At 43.3% G+C, this 23,073-nt stretch overlaps 1 protein-coding gene across 1 annotated transcript in view; it reads left to right on the forward strand.

Annotated features, from left to right (window-relative positions):
* Positions 1–7,429, forward strand: part of DPY19L4 (dpy-19 like 4) — a gene marked incomplete at its 5' end in the record, with an annotated part of 29,458 nt that extends 22,029 nt beyond the window's left edge. The window contains 4 exons of the mRNA XM_082478999.1: positions 1,183–1,265; positions 3,046–3,178; positions 3,502–3,660; positions 6,910–7,429. Of these exons, the coding sequence (XP_082335125.1) occupies positions 1,183–1,265; positions 3,046–3,178; positions 3,502–3,660; positions 6,910–7,074 (540 nt within the window). The 3' untranslated portion in view covers positions 7,075–7,429. The remainder of the gene's footprint in view (positions 1–1,182; positions 1,266–3,045; positions 3,179–3,501; positions 3,661–6,909) is intronic.
* Between the last annotated feature and the right edge of the window lie 15,644 nt (positions 7,430–23,073).

Genomic DNA, 23,073 nt, shown 5'->3' on the forward strand with positions numbered 1-23,073 from the left:
AAGGGTCAGGAGAACAAGTCTAATGAGGAGCAGCTGATCGGACTGGGGTTGTTTAGCCTGGAGAAAAGGAGGCTGAGAGGAGACCTTATGACTCTCTACAACTACCTGAAAGGAGGTTGTAGTGAGGTGGGGGTCAGTCTCTTGTCCCAAGTAACAGGTGATAGGACAATAAGAAATGGCCTCAAGTTGTACCAGGGGAGGTTTAGATTGGATATTAGGAAAAGTGTCTTCATTGAAGGGGTTATGAAGCATTGGAACAGGCTGCCCAGGGAAGTGGTGGAATCACCGTACCTGGAGGTATTTAAAAGACATGTAGATGTGGTGCTGAGGGACATGGTTTAGTGGTAACTTGGCAGTGCTAGGTTAATGCTTGGACTCAATGATCTTAAAGGTCTTTTCCAACCTAAATGTTTTTGTGATTCTAAAATTGCCCATCTTAATAAAGGAGATGTTCCTTCACCCCCACACCTGACAGGATAGGGAAGCTGTAGTGCAGGCTTGCAATCTGGGCTGATCTCAAGGAGTCGGCATTCTGGCTGACTTCCCAGAATGCCTCCTTTTCCTAAAATGTTTTTCAAGAGCAAAAACAGAGATATCCTACTTCATACAGTATAGTGTACTTTCATTCACAGCAGTCATTGAAGTAAAAGTCTGAGGAAAGTCCAGGGCACATTACCCACATAATGCTCTTCCAGGAAATTTCTTCTCTCCTTTCCCACTTGCACAGCACTTTTCCATCAAGTCACAACAGTCCAACCCCCCCATGCTCAAGCAGGTTTACCATGAGACATTTGTCAGCTTCTTGATTCAGTGCCCTTATCTGCATTTGCATATGGAAACCTGAACTATGGTTTTGATGCATTTAAGTCTAGTTAAAGTTGATGAATGTCGTTGCCACATAGTTTTTTTGGGGGGGGGTCCCTTTTTTTCTTATTACAATTATTCTAATAAAATAGAGAGAGGTGAGAACTTGTGTTTAACGTGCTTGTTTTGGAAAAGCACGTTAGTGCTCAGGTAAGTATAAACAGTGTGTTTTGCAAAATATTCAAACAAAAATACCAATCAGGAGGGAAAACTTAGATGAAACCCATTTCTGTTCTGTTATTTAAGGCCTTAATGTAATGAGATTCTCTATAGATTATTTTTTTTAACTCCAAGTAACCAAAAATATGTTTCCATCAGTTTTTCCCTAGGATAATGACAGAACTTTCAGAAATACAAGAATTCTATGATCCTGATACAGTAGAACTCATGACATGGATAAAGTAAGTGTGAAGTCCTACATTTCTATTTTACTTCTTTATGTCAGGGTATTTTTATCTCAGCATTTTGTAGAGCTACCTGTATGAATCTGAGTTTTCCCTTGCTAAGTCATTACACGATGTAGGGAGAGATGGGAGAAGAAATGTGTATTTAAAGTTTGGTGTTATTCCCATGGAAAGAATCAAGAATTTATCATTGATTACAAGAGGAGAAGATTGCGAAGCATGCAAGCAAATCATATCTATTATCATTACTAGACCTCATTTCCAAATAAAGGTGGACATCTTAGTACTTGGTTCTTCACACACTAACTTCTCAGTAGATTAGAGCATTCATGTTGATTGTAATTCCACAGGGGACAGAAACACTGAAATTTTTGTGTACGTGGGCCAGTAAAATGAAAGGCCAGAATGTGAGGATTTAGAGACCTCAGTCAAGAAACATGCAGTGTAACATGTATGATTCAAACTTCCCCTTCACCCAGAAGGCTGGTTCTTATATGGCTGGCTAGGCAGGGCAGAGCAAATACTGGCTTATGCTATACAGTTCATACTGAGCCATATACATAGCTAATTCTGAGTCAAGTTATTTTCACAGATATATTTTTCTTCTCACCAAAAGTTTCAGAACTGGGTTCTGGTCTCATTCAATCTAAATTTGAACTATGTCATTAGGAACTGCATGTCTCTGAAAGTTATATCCCATGTGTTTAGACAACTTACTTACCTTTAAGTGTATTTTTTTAGAAGATTATTTTCTGTATTTATGTAGTCTTTAATGTCAACCTGTTCATCTTCAGAAAAGACAAGGCTGGTAATTACGGTGTTCCAGCCAATTTCTTCTTTCTGTTAATAGTAGTGTATGTTGTTTGTCACTGCTGTAGCTCTTCAAGGCAGCATGTGGAATAATGCCAAGTACCTAATGGCTTTTGCATTAGTCTGCATATATTACACATCAAGTACATAATTAATCATGGTGAATTGCATTGAGCTAAGAGCAATTTTACTACCCTTATTTCTAGCAGCTGTTCATATTTTTAATGGAAATAAGGATTTCTTTTTATCTTAAGGATATATTTAGATGTCCATATTGGAATTTTAATTGAATGTCATTATTATAGCATATTTTTTTAAATTTTCTCTCTGATAAAATGAATTTATTTTGAATTTTCTCTGCCAGAAAAGTTGCCCAAAGTCTGTAATAAAGTGTGACAATGACTGTTTTCTTGCACTAATGGAGGAATATGAACAGTCAAAATTTTAAACCAAACCCAGAAATATGAGTGTAGATGTTATTCTGCAACATGAGACTGTTTACTCATAGATGGTTAAATACATGGTCCTAGAGATCAAATGAAAATAATCACAAATCTTTCCCTTACAAGATAACATCATGATGTTTCTCCTACCTACCCTCCCTCCCAAGCGTGTTTTGTCATGAGTCAGCAGCCATTCAGAAAAGCAATAGTTTGATGCATCTCAGAACCTCTATGAATGGTGCTCCATGGATTGCAAGGGAGGAGAAGAATGGCCATCAGCCCTTGCCCCAGCAGGAGACCTGCCTTACAAACTCCATATTGCTGCAGGTCTTAGCTTTTCATGGCAAGGAAACTACTGCCGCTGCAGCATTAGCACCAATTGTAATTAACCCCCCCAATGATATCTTCATGCACTCCAACTCATACTGTAGCACTGTAAAAGATTCACGGTGTATAAAATTAAAAACATTGTTTTGAGAAATGCATCCTGTACTCAGATGTGTATGTTGATGTTGTTTTTGCAGACGACAGGCTCCTGTGGCTGCTGTGTTTGCAGGCAGCCCACAGTTAATGGGTGTGATTAAGCTTTGTACCGGATGGATGGTGTCGAGCTTGCCTTTATATAATGATGATGATCTTCTAAACAGAAATGAAAATGTGAGTGTCCAATTCCATGTGTGTGTGTTATCAGTGTTATCAGTGATGTATAGACTGTTCCATCGTGTAAGACTGGAGTGCCTGATTGAGATGTGTGGCAGTACTGTAAACATTAATGCTCCAAAGAAGATGACCTTGTAACATTCCTCATGACACACACGTTTACATTGCTCTTCTGTGCCCCCCAGGCCACCTGGTAATGCAAATTATTTGTTTGGTGCCACTCCAACTAAATGTGAGCAGCATTTCAAATACCATGACCCCAAAATATTTAATTTATCACTGATTCTTGCATTGCATGAACATGTTTTCTTAATTTATAGATTTATCAGATCTATTCAAAGAGGTCAGCAGAGGATATTTATAAGATACTGACATCTTACAAAGCCAATTTTCTGATTATTGAAGATTCAATTTGCAATGAAGTGGGACCTGTAAGAGGATGTAGAGTTAAAGATCTATTGGATATTGCTAATGGTCATGTAAGTAACAGTAAGAAAAAATGAATGTTTGAATGGATAAATAATTCATTTTAAAAGAAATCTTCTTATAATGCTGATCTTATTTTTCTGATTGTAATTGACATATAGGCAAAGACTCGTAAATTTTAACTGATCAATTAGGTTTTGTTTTGTCTTTCTTCTACACCTGTAATCTTAACCCATACTATTCTTTAACTGCCCTAATCCCTCCTAATACATCCGTGTCTAGCTGTGCTGCTTTTCTGCCAATCATTAATGCCATTTAAATATATATAAATGTTTGAGACTGTAACACCTGAAGAGGTTGTTACAAAAGCAGTAGAGCCCTGCGTCAGAGTGCATTCTTTACTAGCTTTAAAGACAAAATTTTAAAATGGATAAACTTAATTCATCTAAAACTCTGCCTGGGATGAGGACCAGCCTTCCATTCAATTCAGTACAGCCTTTTTGGTACTGGTGAGGTTACAAGTCTCTTCGGTTCAGCCTTCCAGATAGGTTAGCACCCCAATAGGTAGTTTAAGCCACAGATGGTAGAAAGTTTAGTTCAATAAACTCTAGAGTTCTAAAGATACCCATGAATGCTGCTTCAGTCATTGCCATGCTGTATCTGTTCTGAGTGCTGATGGAGCTGCTTTTGCTGCTGAAATAGCAAACGGGATGGGGTTTATGAAGTGATCTCATTACCACTTGTTCATCTGCTTCCTGGGAATCCAGTGAAAGTTCTGACTTTATAAAGGCAGAAGTGGCTGTAAACTCACTTAGGGTTTGGTTGCTTAAGCTCAGGTCACTGGGGGGGAGGAGTCACCAGTTACTTCTAAGCAATCACAGGTTAACTTAATTTAGTTGCTTTCGTGACTAAGAAAAAGGATTTAATCATCTGTTTGACATTACAGCCTGTTGTGTATTAACTATACCAAGTTAATCCTTGGTTTGAATGCTCTAATGCGCTCTTTTTTTTTTTTCTTTATAAATGGGGAGGATACATATGTTTCCTGTATATAGTGTTACATTCCATTCTTGGGGGAGAATCCAAGGTTCCAAGGTGTTCATCTGTGTTAGGTATTTTATAAACTCTGCTTTAAATGATACACGTTTCAAAAGAACTTGTAATGCAAGCATTTCATTTCTGTAGTTGCTTTCATTTGGGGGAGTAATTGTAGGGGTGATATGTTTTTAGGGAATTACTCTTTAATTTCCCCAGAAACCTACAAAGGGTGTCAGTTTTACTTGTATGTTTCCTGGCCAGTTTATCCATAGAGGGTATTGTCTCTGTTTGTCTATTAACTTCCTTACCATTGCTGAAATCTATGCTTTTTCTTTGTCTTGCTGCTAAAATCATGTATGCTGTGATTATTCCATGTTGTAACCAATGCACTGTACTATAACAGAGTGTGTGTGTGTATGCATAACTTCCATCATTGATAATTGGCACGTTATATCTCAATTTCTTCTCAGATCTGTTTTTGCATGAGTTAATTCCTGTTCCCTCTTCACACTTGGGATGTCAGCTGGAACAATTAACCACAATTTCAAGATTCCATTCCCTCATACCCCCTGCATCTCTCATCTTCATGCTTCCTGCATGCTTCTCTTTTGCACATAATCCTGGTATCATCCTAACTTCAGCAGCACAGTTTTACTGCCAGGTTTCTAAGTTCTTGTTTGATTCATATATTAGAATGAGTTTCTTCCTTCTTTAATTCCCAACACCCAGTTATTCAGCAGTTCATCCTAAGGAACACTTCCTGGTACTTTTCAGAGCAGCTGTTGCTTGGTGATGATAATTCTAATCAGAGCAGGGGGGATGGCTTCAAAAGACAGTATCCAATGCAAGGAATCTGTCTTTGATAAATGCCACACACTGCACTGTCAGTACACAAAACAAGTCATTTACCATTTTCACGTAATTAGGATTGTTGAAGTGACAAGGGTTATCCTATTTATAGTGAACAGATTTAGAAGGGGAAAAGAAGATTCATGGTGAGAGTTTAAGTTAAAATCTGTTCTGCTGAATGTCTGTAATATAAATCAAAATAACGAAACAACTGGTATATACATGTAAACGTAGACAACTGAGCATTCAATATTTTTAGAAGAGTGGTTGGCTAGTAATGAACATCACTTATGCTTCCTGTCTGTGGCTGAGTCCATACTGGATTAGATACTAAAAACGCTAGCTGTAGAAAAAATATTGGAATGGCCAACAGGAAAGAAGTATTCTTTTCAGAAAGTTGACATAGTTTCTTCCTGAAAGTTGATATAATGTGTTTTCTCAGGAAGCTTTGAAACAAAACTCTCAGTTTGCTTCCTAACAAAAATCGTCTAGGTCATATTGAAAAAGTGTCAAGACTTTCCAAATTAGTGGAAGCTAGTGCATATGTAGTTGGAGACTGCAGCATTTACTTATTCCCAAAGTAAGTGAGACAGTGGACAGGCTGTTACACTGTTGACAGGTCTATGAATGTGTCTTCCAAATTGCTGTGTTGAAGAAGATAAGTATTACTTTCTAGCTTGGACTGTGTCCTGTAGTCCTAGTCCAATATCTTGTTTCTGACACTGGCTGAGTGCATATTATTATTGATAGGGCAAGACAGATGTTTTCCAGCAGTCTGTTGCTGAAGGACTGTAACTCAGGGGAAATATCTCTGTGTTTGGTAGCCACCAATAGCTTTTTCTCCATGAATTTGTCCTACCACCTTTTTTTAAACACATGTAAACTTGTGCCGTCAGAAGGAGTAGCGAAGGGATTTCTTCAAGGATATCAGATAGTAGATGCTAAAACGCACAAGCAATTTGCTTCCAAGTCAATTGGTTGGAATTTATAGGGTGATACGTGTGTGTGTCTGCAGTCTTCATTAGGTATGTTAAACTTACTTGGCCTGGAAAAGGTAATTGAGAATTTCCTTCCCTATATAGGTGGTATGCTTTGTGCAGGTCAAGTTTGAAATACTGGGTAAACGGGGCACGTGGATAATTTCCGCTGCCATTGTTCTTTTATTGTATGAATAAAGTACACTGGTTTTAATGTCTGTTATCCTGACAAAGGTATTAATTCATCAAGGCTGTTTCAGATGGTTAAACAAACTATAGGGGAATACATTGTCAGCTTATTGGAATTGTACAGTATGGAAATTAAATGTATATTGTAAATGAAACTTACAGAATGTGGAAGTAAATTAAATGTACAGAATTACGTGCTGTAACCACTTATCTTCAGTATTTTAATTAGATCTTCTTCTTTTCTGACAGGTGGTTTGTGAGGAAGGCGACAGTTATGCCTACTCAAAATATGGACGGTTTTGTCATGAAATCAAAATGAACTATTCTCCATATGTGAATTATTTTACTCGGGTATACTGGAATAGATCCTACTTTGTGTATAGAATCAACACTGTGATATCCTTCCAGTCGTGAAAAAGCATGCAAGCTTCTTTCTGAGGATTGATTGTGAATGAAATTCAGTTCAAAAAGTTCCTTTTGATCAAGGAAGTTATTTTTGCAGATACATGCACGCACATGCAGTGTATTGACAATTTTGTTTTACCAAACTGGAATTCTTTGAACTACAGATCAACGGACACAGATACCATCCTTGAAGGAAACAAGAAAAATACGTCAATTTTTACTGTCTCTACAAAGTGTGACAGTCTTCCACGTTTTTGCTTTTTTCTTCCCATTATAAATCATCTTAATCTTCATGTAAATGAGATTTCTAACTTTAGTGTGAGAGACCTGATGTGGGTAGACTTCAGTAAATGCAGAAAAATTATTTAAAGAGTTCACTTAAGTTATATAGCATTTATTTTCTAGCAGGAAAGCAATCGATATCCCAAGTCTTTTCAAGTAAGTGTTTGGGTGCTTTGTTTTTTTGTTGTTTTAATTCTTCCTGTCTTCCACTGTAAAACATTTCTATGTTTATCAAACACACATTCATACATCCTATGTGTAGTTATAGTGTTTGTGTAAAACAAATAAGGAAGTTTTTATTTAAACAACACTTCCATAGTTCAAGGCACTGATCTCTACGTCTTTAGAGACATGTTGGTGGGAGTGCTTGGACTTAGACCTGGCAGTAGGAGTTGACAAGGTCGGATCTTCAGTTTGGAAAGAACTTGTCTTCAGGATTTTTCCATGCTTAAATGTGTTCGTGTGTGTGTGTCTTAGCAGCCATCAGAATGGGCCAGTATACAACGGTATGCCATACTTGTTTTTAGACAAGTGTAGCAGGACAACTAGGTTTGCTACTGAGACTTCGGCACTTCTGTTTCTCCCCCTCTGTGTGCGTGCTGGTATATATGTGTGTGTGTATGGGGAGGGATGGGTGATATTCATTTCATTCAACTTATTATGTGATAATTATGTTAAAATAGTGCCATAACTGTAATTTACAACACCATAATCACTACCATTAATAAATAATGGTACAGTTGTTCATAGCTATTTTTATATCAATTATGCAACTACACTGAGATCTTTGAAAATTTGGGAAAGTACTCTGCAACTTTGCTTCCCTCTACAATTTGTCTTCCTTATATGACCCCCCTTTGCCTCTACAATTTTTTTTTTTTTAGTTATCTGTTTATCCTGTTTGTTGCTGGCTGATACACTTCCAAGAGAATGAATGATGCTTTAATTCTAACTCTGGGCCTATCCCTGGTGTTGTGAATGGAAAATCCAATAAAAGGTAGTGGTAACTTTGCTTACGTAGGTGTAGCTGGAGAAAAAGCCAGGATGTAAGTTTTGGAAGAGGTTATTCCTCCATTAGGAGTTACCTGCAGTTATGGATTCTTGTAACACCTGGCCTAGAGACCAGTCTATCAGGCACGTGGGAATGATTCTTTGGAGCCCAGATGTCTTTAATGAAGGATCTGGTTTAATAAGATGAACCTTAACTGAAAAATCTGCAAACCATTCTGCAAATGAAGGATGCAAAGTGATCCTTACCACACTTGTTGGTAAAATGCAAACTCAGAGATTTTAACTCTGAAGTTATTAGGAACTGCAGCACGTTGGTGTATATGTGTGACTCCTATCTGCTCTATGCAGATACATTTGCTTACTTTACACTAACAGGTAGTGCTGAGATTTTTTAAAACCTATTATCACTATTATAGTGATTTAAAAGAAAAAAGCTTTATTGTAAAAGTCAACATGTCTGTAATTGTTTTTTTTTTTACTTTCAGTTACATTTTTAGGTGTATGAGTCTTGACAAGATGTTAAATTATGCATTTTATTTGGAACCAATGTTCAGATAAATCCATCGAATATACTGGATGTGATCATTGAGAGAAACGTTTATCGGTATATCAGTTGAGTTACAAGTTAAAAGTAAATATCCTTTCTGGGGATACAGTCATTGTGTTGAGGGTAGTGTGTATGTGTGTCTCTGGCCATGTGCAGTCTGCATCTATTTGCTTATGCACAAGTGTGCATGTTTTACTACACTGGACTGTTTCAGACTTTTCAATTACCATATAACAACAGAAGCTAGTGTATTAACTTGAGCTATGGCAAGCCCGCAGGAACGTTCTGCGTATGTGCTAGTGTGGATGTAGATGTAATATTTGGAAGTCAGTTTAGAGTTCCTTATACAATTTAAGTTTGTATTACTGTCAAGGAATTATACATCTGTGTGTCAGTCATTTACCTGCCTGAAGTTAATCATTCATGAATACCATTTCATAACAGCAATAAGGCATTCCAGGTAGCAAACTTCAGGGTTACAACTGCACTTGGGTGGATGAAGTCGCATAGCTTACGGCTTCATGCCTTAGACTGCCATGCCAAGATGCAATATTTAACTATCTTTGACTGCCTGTCGTGTTTTACCGCAATGCTATACGTATGCGTTACCACATAGGACATAGTTTGAATACTTACGTGTAGAGCACACATTAAGAAAAACACAAATAAGGCCATCCGTACATCTGAAGAAAACAATCTGGTAGCATGTTGGCCTTTATACATGTTTAAATGAACATGTTGAACTTTATTTGAACTGTGACATAGTTGTTATTATTAGTTTTGTCATAGTTTTAAAGATGTATTCTTGATACGTCAATTGATTCTGCTTTAGGGGAATCATTTAAGAATCTTACCTTGCTTTTTATATTAGAGAAAATTGTATTGCAGCACCATTGGCACAGCAGCCTTAAGTAACAGAAGGAGCCTTTTATGTGGGAGAGACATTGTTGTTGTTCCAGTAAAAAGGCATCATTTTTAAAATGAGTGACTGGAAGAATCATATCTTACAAAGAAAATTATAAGCTTGAATTTCTTATCCAACTATGGATTAGCAAAAAAATTATTATCCATTCTAATCTCCACCTTCTGTGTAAAAGAAACAGTAAGTTTCATTATATCCCTCAGAAGGACAATAGTAGTGTATAATTACATCAGACTTGTACACACAACCCTAGCTTGGTTTTCAGCCAGGTCACAGGTTTAACTCCCTGAAAGGGCTGGGGGAACGTTTTGCAAATTTTGATCTGTTTTGCTGTAGATGTTGCAATTCAGTTGAAAAGTGCCTTGCAAGCTTTTATTAAACAAACAAACAAACAAACTCAGTTTGTGTTTCTTTTTGTGAAGATTTTCTTTTTTTTTTTAATTCCTGTCCCTCTGATTCCTAGAGCTTCCATTGTGTCTTGATACCCCAGGCTCCGAGGATGCTTGTGTAGTAAGTGGTGCAGCTAGTGTGTCTGCCAGCCACCTAACAGCTGTTCACTGGGAAGAATGAGAGTTTGCACAGCAATTTGTGTTGCTGTTTTGCTGGCTGATTTCCTCCTTCACATTTCCAATTTCTGATACGCTTGATCTTACTAAATGCAAAAAAATTGCCTTGAAAATAAACTGAGTATAGTGTTTTCAGGCACTCACCTGTTATCGTTAGACTTGTGAATTAAAGTTTAATCAAGCCACAGCTATAGTTTTGTCTTATTCTTAAAAAAACGCCCTTTTGCATCCTGAATTACCACATGCTTGAACTCAGTTGATAGATTTGCCAGGAGATATTTGAGACTAATTAAGTAAAGGCATTTCAGAATATAAGCTTCTATTCATATTATTTTAAAAAATGATGGGTTTATTTCTTCCAAAGTAAATGGAAATACAATTTAATACAATACAATCTTAAATACAATTTCCTTTGTGCTAGGGTAAGGAGGAGATTACACAAATATGGAAGAAAGAAGGCCAAAAGGTTTAACAGGCATTGAAAATTCTTCAAACTATTTGCTCTGATGGCATTACTGTTTACTGAAAGGTAGAAGTTTAGGGACCAAACCTTGTTCTTACCACCTTATTTTTACTAAGTCACCTGCAAATGTCCAAATCTTGTGACCCTTCATCAGCTTTCCCACGCAATTCACACAAATAAGAGCTGCGAGATCAGGTGGTAGGGATTGTAAGCTGTCATAGAAACTCTTCTTAATGACTGTTGTTAACTACATATATCCTATCCTTTAACCAAAAATCTAACAGGAGAAAGCATAGGCTGTTTGTGTGAATGCGTGGGCGTGCATGTTGTATTTGCATTTAGAGGTGTCTGTTTTACTGTTATGATTTGGAGGTGTAATGAGTAGCTTCTAGTATTGCTAATGGTGGTTGAGTCTGTAAATCCCCTGTATATTGATGGGCAGGTGGGTTCTAGAGTACTATGTTATTAGAGACAGAAAAAAAAGCTGAGTTTATTCCAACACAAGCAATATCTAATGTGAAATAATACCTCAACATAAATCTGTGTAATCATGCCTTTAATACTCTTTTTAAAACTTAACTGTAGGGGAAAAAAAAGTGAAAATTCTAAACCACACAGCGCATGCTATTTTAGTAATCATTTCTACTTCATACATCTAAAAAGAAATGTCACCATTATGTTGCTGTACTCTTACTATGCCAAATGCAGGGCTAGCGATGCCTAAAGGTCTTTGGAATTGTTTGGTACCTCAAATAGATGTTTAAATGTATAGTTAATCTGGCAATGTTATCGATTTCAGCGCAGTTAAATGTATGTAATTCTGCCTTTCAAGTGATGTTTAAGGTTACCTATTTATTTGCTGGAAAAGAGGTGGGCGTTTAATGCCTCTCAAAGTTTCAAACTCTGTTACTTCAGTTACGCAGAAGAATTGTTGGTGGTGCTTTACTTGTTAAGGGTGACGTTGAGCAGTAGTGTGTATGGCACATGGACATATTTATGTGCAGGTATTTAATAACAAATCTGAGGAATCCAGTTCCTTTTATCCTGTTTGTTGTCTTGGACAGTTTTTTATCTAAATAATGTATACATAGCAAATATTTTTCTCTTGTGACAAGCTTTTTCTGGGAAAAAAAAAAGAAAAAAATGTAATAAAAGCCAAGTCCAGAAAGTATGGATTGTTTGGGACACAAACCATTTTATGCTTTCTTTTGAGAAGTCTGATACCCTTTCACAAAAAACATGTAGTTCATAATGAATTAACCTCCTTCCTCTGCTGCGGTAATAAAATGATTTTTGTATTCTGTTGTATTATTTGCATATGCAATTTGCAGTCAAATGAAAACCGTACAGCGTAGTTCAAATATCTGTCTTAACGGGGCAGCATAAATCAATGCTCTTACAGCTCTTGAGGGTTAGCAGCCTGCTCAGACTGGATCCCTATGTCGTGCTGATTGTGACCGCCTGTTGAGACATGCCAGTATGAGGATGAGCGGCAAAATATGAGGTGCTTCATATGGAGTTATTGAACTCCGACTTTCTCCCTAAAGATCCTCCTGCAGCAATGTATTGGGTTTGTGTGGCAAGGTTTTGGTGGGGGGGGGGGGTGGGCTACAGGGGTGGCTTCTGTGAGAAGCTGCTAGAAGCTTTCTCAGTGTCCAATGGAGCCAATGCCTGCTGACTCCAAGAGGGATCTGCTGCTGGCTGAGGCTGAGCCCATCAGCGACTGTGGTAGCACCTCTGTGATAATATATTTAAGAAGGGGGAAAAAAAACCCAACAGCAACTGTAGCTGGAGAGAGGAGTGAGAATATGTGGGACAAACAACTCTGCAGACATCCAGGTCAGCGAAGAAGGATAGGGAGAAGGTGCTTCAGGTGCCAGAACAGAGATCCCCCTGCAACCCATGGTGAAGACCGTGGTGAGGCAGGCTGTCTCCCTGCAGCCCATGGAAGTTAACGGTGGAGCAGATACTGTGGAAGAAGACCTCACACCAGAGCAGGTGCATGCCTGGAGGAGGCTGTGACCCTGTGGGAAGCTTCTGGCAGGACCTGTGACCCCATGGAGAGGAGCCCACACTGGAGGAGGTTTTCTGGCAGGACCTGTGACCCCATGGAGAGGAGCCCACACTGGAGGAGGTTTTCTGGCAGGACTTGTGACCCCCATGGGGGACCCACGCTGGAGCAGTCTTCCTGAAGTACTGCACCCCATGGAAAGGACCCACACTGGAGCAGTTCGTGAAGAACTTTAGCCCATGGGAAGGACTCGGGTTAGAGAAGTTCATGGAGGACTGTCTCCTGTGGGAGAGACCCCACACTGGAGCAGGGGAAGAGCATGAGGAGGAAGGAGCAGCAGAGACAAGGTGTGATAAATTGACCACAAGCCCCATTCCCCGTCCCCCTGCACCACCTGGGGGAGGAAGTGGAGAATTCGGGAGCAAAGTTGAGCCTGGGAAGAATGGAGGGTGTGAGGAAGGTGTTTGAAGATTTGGGTTTTGTTTCTCATTATCCTACTCTGATTTCATTGATAATAAATTAAACTAATTTCCCCAAGTTGAGTCTGTTTTGCCTGTGAAGGTAATTGCTGAGTGATCTCCCTGTCCTTATCTCAACCCAGGAGCCTTTCGTTATATTTTCTCTCCCATGTCCAGCTGAGGAGGGGAGTGATAGCATGGCTTTGGTGGCCACCGGGCGGCCAGCCAGGATCAACCCACCACAAGCAAGCACGTCATCTGGAAATTGATTGCTATGCAACATCAGATGCTTACTGAGTTTTTTTTTTTTTTTTAATCACGGAGTTTTCAGAGTTGGAAGGGACCTCTAGAGATCATCTAGTCCAACTCCCCTGCTAAAGCAGGATTGCCCAGAGCACATTACTCAGGACTGCATCCAGGCGGGTCTGGAAAATCTCCAGAGAAGGGGACTCCACAACCTCCCTGGGCAGCCTGTGCCAGTGCTCTGTCACCCTCACCGTAAAGAAGGTTTTCCGTGTATTTGAATGGAACTTCCTATGTTCTAACTTGTGCCCATTGCCCCTTGTCCTGTCACTTGGAACCCTTGAAAAGAGCCTGGCTCCATCCTCCTTCAACCCACCCTTTAGATACTTGTACGCCATAATAAGGTCTCCCCTCAGCCTTCTCTTCTCCAGGCTAAAGAGTCCCAGCTCTCTCAGCCTTTCCTCATAAGGGAGATGCTCCAATCCCTTAATCATCTTAGTTGCCCTTCGCTGGACTCGCTCCAGCAGTTCCCTGTCCCTCTTGAACTGGGGAGCCCAAAACTGGACACAGTATTCCAGTTGTGGCCTCAGCAGTGCAGAGTAGAGGGGGAGAATGACCTCCTTCGACCTACTGGCCACACTCTTCCCTATGCAGCCCAGGATTCCATTGGCCTTTTTGGCAACAAGAGGACATTGCTTGCTCACGGATAATTTACTGTCTACTAGGACCCCCAGATCCTTTTCCTCAGAACTACTTCCCAGCAGGTCCACCCCTAACCTATACTGGTGCCTTGCATTCTTCCTCCCCACGTGCAGGACCTTGCACTTGCAATCAACGAATGTATCATCTGTGGTGAATTTTTACAGATCATGATTACATATATCGGAGCCTTCTATAATTTTACAAGATATTATTAGTAGGAGTGAAATCTTTGAATGCAGACTACTTTGTAATAATTTACCATATATATAATGATACGAAAACCTTGAGATTATTTTAGTTAAATTCTAAAGAAGATGGAAATATCCAATGAAGTGCTTCTCCAAAAATCAATCATACACCACCTAAGAAGTATGTATTTACGTCTTCAGTTCTTAATAGTTCTGAGTTTGAACAATTTATCAGCCTGCTTCCTTTTAGACCAGTCAGGAAACAAGCTTAATCTTTTTTAAAAAAGATGAAATGTGCTGATGGTGGAGTATTCAAGTTTATCCATGAATTCTTCAAGCACCCAGGCTTCGTGATTACTTAGCTGAAAGAGGAAGGGAGCTTCCTGGCACCATGAACTTTATGTTGATGTTTGTGTGCAATTCCACCTCTTTATCCAAAACTGAGAGTGTGGTAACCAGCTGTGAAATACAGAATATTCTATTTTGTATAACAGAATTTACATTTATATGTGTATATAAATAGGTGTATATAAAAATGTGTATATGTCTCTGTGTGTATGTGTGTGTATATCTTTATCAAATATATATGCTGATTAAAATCAGTATTTGAGAGGTGTTAGGTCAAATTACTGTTGGTTTGGGTTTTCTTTCCCCCTAAATGGTAGCTTTGTAATTTGTTTCTTGGATCTAGTTTCCCCGATTTTCCGATTTTTTTGCTGTGACCCAGATTAGCACACTTCAGTTCCTGCGTGCTTCCAGACTGCTTAGGTAACAAATGTGATAGACATTTTTAATAGAAATTGAGATGAGATGCATCTCATTATGAATTAAATTGCATATCTAGAATATACACACATAAAGCAATATAGAGTATTACAGAACTATTCAGGAGGTTGTAACACACCAGCAGTATATATGTTTACCTTCAGAATTTTTAGTAGCTTTACAATGCCTTGGAATTTCTTCTCATTTCAAAGCTTTGACTGTAATTTCTTCTGTCAAGCCCTGGCTCCTGATGGTGCTGTACTCACTGGTTATGGTAAGACCAAAACCATGTTTGACTGTTTTTTTTATACTGCTGCAGTAAATACCAGCAGATTCTGTGCGATAAGGGTGAATATAAAATGATGCCCTAAACCATCCTCCCCTCTGAAGAAAGCTGACAAAGGCCGGGCAAGACTGTGGCCGCCTTCTCTCTGCTGCATCGTGTCACGCTGTCCAAGCGCAGCAGCTGTGCTCTCCCCGGACTAACTGTTGGATGCTGGGAAGAGCGCGTGTGGTTTCCTTGGATGATCTAACTTCAGCTCTGGACAGTAATACAAAACCACTGCTACAAAAGTGATTGACCTGTTTATGTAATTTTTAGAAAGGTATATTAAAATCAAGTCTTGTTTTCATGTCATCATGAAAACTTATTTCTGAAACACACATTAGCAGCGTAATTTGTATCTATTTCCACATTATTAACACCTGGATAAATGCTGCTGCTTTTTTTTTCTTCTCCCCCCCTCCCCCCCCCCCCCCCCCCATTTTTGGGGCCCCCCAGTTTGGCCCATTTTATGGAGATCTGAGCTGTAGTCTGAACTGCTGGTTGCATTCTAGGGACCTGCCCCAGCTGTGAGAGAGGGCCAGAGGAAGGCTGTTGGGTTTGCCGATAGCTTGGCCTCAGAAGAGCAATTCTTAGATTTTAGCGGTTGCAATTCACAGTCCTCAATTCACAGAATCACAGAATGGTCAGGGTTAGAAGGGACCTCTGGAGACCATCTAGTCCAACCCCCCTGCCACACACAGCAGGGTCACTATAGCACATTGCACAGGACGGCGTCCAGGCAGGTTTTGAATGTCTCCAGAGTGGGAGACTCCACCATCTCTCTGGGCAGCCTGTTCCAGTGCTCTGCCACCCTCAAAGTAAAGAAGTCCCTCCTCATGTATAGATGGAACTTCCTATGCTCAAGTTTGTGCCCGTTACCTCTTGTTCTATCACTGGGCACCACTGGAAAAAGACTGTTCCCACCCCCCTGGCACCCTCCCTGTAAGTATTTATAAGCATTAATAAGATCCTCCTTCAGTCATCTTTTCTCTAGACTAAAAAGATCCAAGTGCCTCAGCCTTTCCTCGTAAGAAAGTTGCTCCAATCCCCTAATCATCTTCGTAGCCCTTTGCTGGACCCTCTCCAGCAGATCCCTGTCTTTCTTGAACTGGGGAGTCCAGAACTGGACGCAGTACTCCAGATGCGGCCTCACCAGGGCAGAGTAGAGGGGGAGGATGACCTCCCTTGACCTGCTGGCCACACTCTTCTTGATGCACCCCAAGATGCCATTAGCCTTCTTGGCCACCAGGGCACATTGCTGGCTCATGGTCATCCTGTTGTCCACCAGGACTCCCAATTCACCGGATAAGGTTTGCTAGAGAAGACTCCTAAAAATAAACTGCACTATGATCCTTTGGCAAAAGATGCTGGCAGTGTCCTGAAGATTTCTAAGGAGCTTATTTAATTAATTTCTTTTTATTTCTTCTCCAAGAGCCATCTCTGCTGTCCTTACCCAGGTTTCCTCTTGGATTGACGCTGTACCAGTGAGTTCTGCTTCAGTTCCACAGGAAGAGTCAAGTTTATTTGGAAAAGGTGGCTACACGGAAAGAGCCGTACCTTTTCCTTGGCAGTGTCCTGAGAAGGAAATGAGGTTACTCCAGAATGGTCACTCTTGGAGCATTCCAATATATACTGTCCATACATATATAATACAGTTTTTGCAAATTGCTTGCTGTTCCTCAAGCTGTTCTGCCGCATGTTGATCCCTGATGGGCACGTAGAGTCAACTGTGAACAGTGGATGTTTTTTTCCCGCTGTTTGATGTAGTTACTGGGACAAAATATCACCCACTGACCCCAGAGAGACCCAAAGGCAAGCCTTTAGCTTCCCCAGACCCCATCAGCTGAACCGGAGCTCCCTCCCCACCCCTCAATTCCAGAAGGAAAATGTTTTTTGTTGAAAAGACTGATGGGTACGTTTAGTCTTTTCATCAATACTATCATGTTTCCAACAAAATAGTGTGGTTTGGTCCTTCTGTTATAGTTTGAAAAAAACATCGGAACAGAATATTGTAAAAAACTTTTACCATTTCAAAACAGGTATTTAATGCGTATACAACTGCCTGACACCAGTAAGAGAAGTATTCCAGCTGTGCCTGGCTGGGCTGCAGTCACGTAATTTTACAGCCGGTAACCACAGTCAAATGCACCTCAAGTGTGTTTGCATCTCCTTAAATTGTAGGGTAGAATGTGCGTCCACAAATCAATACAGATTTGTTTTGTCATTGCACTGGTTTTGTGCGACACCGACTGGGTGTTGGAAAGAAGTATCCATGGTGGCAAAGTTGTCGCCGGTTCCGCCCTGTAAGGTGCACCCTAAATTCCATCAATGGGAGTTATGTGCAGCAAAAGCCTAAATTTAGACCACCGAAATGATGTGTTAACGAGCGTATTAATGATACATGGGTTCATATGTGTGAGGGAGTACTGTGAATAAATCCCAGCTCGTGTCTTGACAGGCTGTAGGCAAAACCATATGTTTCTAAATGCGCGCGTGTGAATATAAGAGAATAGAAAGGGCAGCACATCTTGCGGTGTAGGTTCAAATTGAGCACTTGATTTTGAGAGGCTTTAATTGGCTTGTTGAGAGTTTGCGTAAGGCCAGTAGGATGCATGGCATTTCAGAAGAGGGTATGTCGCGCTGTATCTCAGTACTGATCTAAACATCCTAAACTGAATGCTCCTTCAGGTGGCCTGGCTGGCTCAATTAATGTCATAAGTTAATGAGCTTTCTAGTGCCTTTGTGAGGCAGGGAATTATTCACATTTTATTTTTACGTAAGGCAGAAAGAGTAAAGATAACACACTCAAAGCTTGCTACAGCACGTTAACCGTGGATGGATCTTGATGGTTACTTTCCTGTTGTTACTGGTAAACCATTCCTTAAAAATATTTGGTTTTACTTTTTGCCTCCCCAGTCTGAGATCTCATATCCTGCCGATTTTTAGAAATGATCACCCCTTCACCTTCTTAAGGGTGAAAATAAAGGCTGGCAGGTTGTAACAACCTGATGTGATGAGCCAGTCATCACCTCTCCTTAAAACTGGCAATTCCCCAGGTGGCAGAAGTACAGATTTTGCAGTTGGTTGTCACCTTTGACTGTTGTCTGTAATATTTGACTGAAGCTGATTGAAATGGTTTCTGGCTTTCTTGAGCAAAGCTTCACTTCCAGCCTAGATATGTTATCACCGAAGTTACAACCCCCCTGCCTTGCTAACAGCCTTCCACTAAAACTAGCAAACCTGTGTTCAAAAAAGCAAGAGGGATTATTTCTAATTGAAAAAAAAAAAAAATTGACACAGTTTGACCAGCTGGATGTGGAAGCTCAGCGCAAGGCTGTTCCTCAGCTGTTGTTACCTTGACTATGTGAAGGGAGATATTGTTGTTCCTGTCTATCAGCAGGGATGGAAGACGCTGCTGGGACTTGTGCTTGGTTTGAGGAGCCGTGGGGAGCGATTGGCATTGGAGCGGCCTGGCTTGGTTTTATGCTTCCATTGATGACGTTATAACCAGTGCAATGATTCCCGTGCCCAGATGGTTTTGCGCATGTTCAGCAGGACCGATTCGTGTGCTCGCCTAGCTCGGAAGGACCATTTCAGTACTGCTCTCAAGAGTACTGCACACTGTTTATTTCCTAAATATATTTCACCCAAAGACTGACATTGTAAATACAATAATTGGGGCTATTGTTCATGTATTATGCTGAGACATGTTTTGCTCTTCCCACTTCTGCCAAAAATGCATCTTCCCTGAAGGAGAAGCAACTTGTATATGCACTCCTGAGAGGCCACACTTCCAAGACAAGCCCAGCTCACATCCGAAAAATATATCTCCTTGGTCACAGCCATTTTTCAACGATTCAAGTTTCCCAAGACCCTCTCACCTTTATGCAATAGCTTCCCCCCCCCTCACCCCCCCACCCCCCCGTTTCTTTTACCGGTTGCTCTTTTAGCTCGGCTGGAGTTTTTCATACATGCTCAGGAGGCTGCCCGTGTTCCCCGAAGTCCCCCCCTCACCCCGGGATGCCACTGCTCCTCCTCCTCTGTCAGCGGAGGGGCGGGAGGGAGCACCAGGACGCGGCAGCGGAGCCCGGGGAGAGAGAGCTCTGGAATCGGGGAAAACGAGGAATTTACCCGGACCGGCTGTACATTTTGGCACACGCGGGAGCGGGCTTCCCCCCATCCCCGCCCACGGTTCTGAGTGGCGGCGGCGGCGAGGGGCGGGCCGGCTCTCCACGTGGCGTGGGTGTGCGCGGCGGGACCGCGGGGCAGTGCCGCTCCGTGGGGCGCTCCGAACCGCTCCGCTCCGCTCGACGGGATGGGCCGAGGGCGGCGGGGAGGCTGCGGGCGGCTCCGGGCCCTCCTGCTGCTGCTGCTGCTGCTGTGCGGGGCGGCGGGTCTGGGGCGCGGCGGCGCCCCCCGCCTGCTCCGCTTCTCCGGGCAGGTGCCCGAGAACAGCCCGGCGGGGACGCGGGTGCGGGGCTTGCGGGTGCCGCTGCGGAGGCTGCTGGGTCCCGGCGAACCCGCCGGGGAGTGGGCGCTGGAGGGCGACGGCGCCTCCCGCTTCTCCCTCCAGCGGCGGGCGGGTGGCGGGCGGGGGCTGCTGCTGCTCCGCACCGCCGAGCGCCTGGACCGGGAGGCGCAGCCCGAGTACGGGCTCCGGCTGCGGCGGCGGCGGGCGGCGCGGTCCCCCCGGGAGGCGCTGCTGCGGGTCCGGGTCCTGGACCGCAACGACCACCGGCCCCGCCTGCCGCCGGCGCGGCCGCTGGAGGTGGACGAGCTGGCCCCGCTGGGCACGGAGGTGGCCCGGCTCCGCGCCTCGGACGGCGACGAGGGCGCCAACGCGCGTCTCACCTACCGGCCGTGGCCGCCGGGCGCCGGCAGCCGCCTGCTCTTCGTGGTGCCCCGCAGCGGGCAGGTGCTGACGGTGGGCTCGCTGCTGGGGCTGCGCCGGCTCCGCCTCTGCGTGGCGGCTCACGACCACGGCCGCCCGCGGCCGCTGCGCAGCCCCCCGCGCTGCCTGCGCCTGGCCGTGCGCGGCCCCCGCTCCCCGCCCGGGGGCGGCGGGGGGAGGCGGCGGCGGCGGCGGCGGGCGCGATCGCTGCTGCTGCCGCCGCCGCCGCCCGAGCGGCCGCCGGGGTCCGGCTCCCGGCGCTACACGGCACGCCTGCCCCCCGGGGCGCGGGTGGGCGACACCGTCTTCACCGTCCCGCGGAGCCGGGAGCGGGCGTCGGGCGGCTGGTTCGAGCTGGCGTCTCCCGGCGCCGCCCCCGTGGGGGTCGACAGGGCGTCGGGACGGCTCTACCTCCGGCGGGAGCTGCGAGCGGGCGGCCGGGCGGAGGTGCTGGTCAAGGTGCACCGCGGCGGCGGACGAGGTAGGGGGGCCGCGACGGGGCGGTGGGGATGGAGGCGCGTCCCCCCGCGGCGCTGCCCCGCGTGGGGCCGGGCGGGCCGGGAGGCGACGGGACGGGCGGGAAACGGCCGGGCGGGGATGGAGGGTCGCCCCGAGGGAGGGTGGACGCCGAAGCGGGTACGGCCGTGCCGGGCGCTTGTCGCTGGAGGAGGTGCGGCCGCGGGAAAGTCGCCCTCCGTGGGGTGTGGGGAGCCGCGGGCGGCTGTGGGAGCTGCCGCCCCAGTCTGGGTTTGGTGGCGTGGGGATATGCTGGGTCTTCTCCGGTACCGAGAGAAGCTTCCGCCTCCTGCCTTTGAAGGAACGGATGAAACATGTGGATGATGGGGGGGTTTTTGGTTGCTGATGTGTTGTAAGGAATTCCTGTCGCAGCGGGTTCACTTCTGTAGGACCGGAGGGGTCTGCTCGTGGTTAACATGCAGTTAAAGGGGGAGCACATCACAACAGCCAGCTTGTCTTATAGCGGGGGGGGGGAGTTGCCAGAAAGCCTCTTCTCTTCACTGTGGTCCTCCGTGACCTGGGACAGGAGAGGTGACGTGGCCCTGGGAGCGCGCGCTTACAGACCTGCAGCCGCAGCCCAGTGCCTTCGGAGATCCTTCTGCGACTCTTTGCTGAGCGCCCTGAAACGATGCTGGAAGTCAGCTACGGCAATGGCAGGGCAGCGCACGGGAAGGGAGAGAAGCTGTTGCAAAATAGGCGCTGATGAGCTTAGGACAAGCGAAAAATAAAAGTCATCTGAATCCGGAATCCTCACAGTTGGAGTACGGACCTAAATGGAGATATCATTATAGCACTGTGTAAATCCTCTGTACGTCAACAGCTTGTATATTCTATATAGTTCTCCTAATAACACAGTGAAGAGAATGGCTAGACTTGTTAAACTTTTTAAACCCTGTTAAGCTTGAGGCGCATTATGGCTACAAGAGCCGTCATTTCCATGTGTTACTTTCGTCTTACTCAGAGTAAGTTTTATAGTATGTTTGTAACTGTAGCTCACCTCTCTGATAACATTGCTGGTTATCATTTGCTTGGGGCTTGGTATTATTTTTTTCCTTAGATGTTTATGGCTTCAGTATAGAGGGAATATTTACAGGTTTTGGTAAATGGTTTATGCAGCATAATGCTCAGGAAACACGAAACGTAGAGCTGGGAGGAAAACAAATGTATTGAGGCATGCTGGGGGCCGTGATCTTTACCATTGTGTGCAATCTGAGAATCCCAGAGCCGCCTGCCTGAGAAATGCATTCTTGCAAGAATGGGCTGCGTTGTGCAAGTGAGAAACATTTAACATAAGAAAAATGCCTCACAGTGTTTCTAGGTACTAACTGTAAGCAAATCACCTGATGCTGAAAGTAGAACTTTTCATCCAAGCTAAAGATGGAGTTGGAAAGATAACACATTGCTTGACCATCTTGCTTATTTATAATGAAAGCAAATAACCTTGTGAGCAGTGGTGTACAAATGATTAGTCGTGTTGTCCTCTCCAATCTGGTGCTGCACAGTGTGTTTGTAGCACTGTCTATGCACTGATAATGTATTGACAAGAGATGAGCCTCAGGGAGAAAGGAATTCGATGATCAAGTGGGACAAGGTCATTTAGACACTCCTTTAAGCTACTTTGAAAATCAAAACTATCCCATAACTTTGTACAATAACGAACTTGGGATCTTTTTCTGGTTACTTATTTTACAGGAAGATGATGAAACGGTGGGAGGCTTTCAGCATCCATTTTTTTATCTGAAGAAACCTGGTGCGGTGCCTAAAGCTGAACAGAATTAACTTTGGTCTGCTCCTCATTTCTCCTCATGCCTCTTACTAAATATAATTAACAGTGGGTCACATAGTAATCAATATTATGGAACATGTGACAAACTTTTAATCCTCTCATTAATTGAAAAACAAAACTATTGGACCCTTATTAATTGCCATCTCTTATGTAGAAGTCGTGAATGGAAGTAGGCGTTTCTCCAGTGAAGTGGGTGTTTTGGGGTTTTGTTTTGTTTTTTTTTCAAGAAAAGCAAAGCTTTTTTTGGCACTTACAAAAAAAAAAATAATAAACAAGGAGGTCAGATAGTAACTTAGAGCATTGTTCCTTGCAGCTGTAGTCCTAGGAAGACA

Source organism: Vanellus vanellus (assembly GCF_965231255.1).
Source record: "Vanellus vanellus genome assembly, chromosome: 2".
In the NCBI taxonomy this organism is placed as follows: domain Eukaryota; kingdom Metazoa; phylum Chordata; class Aves; order Charadriiformes; family Charadriidae; genus Vanellus; species Vanellus vanellus.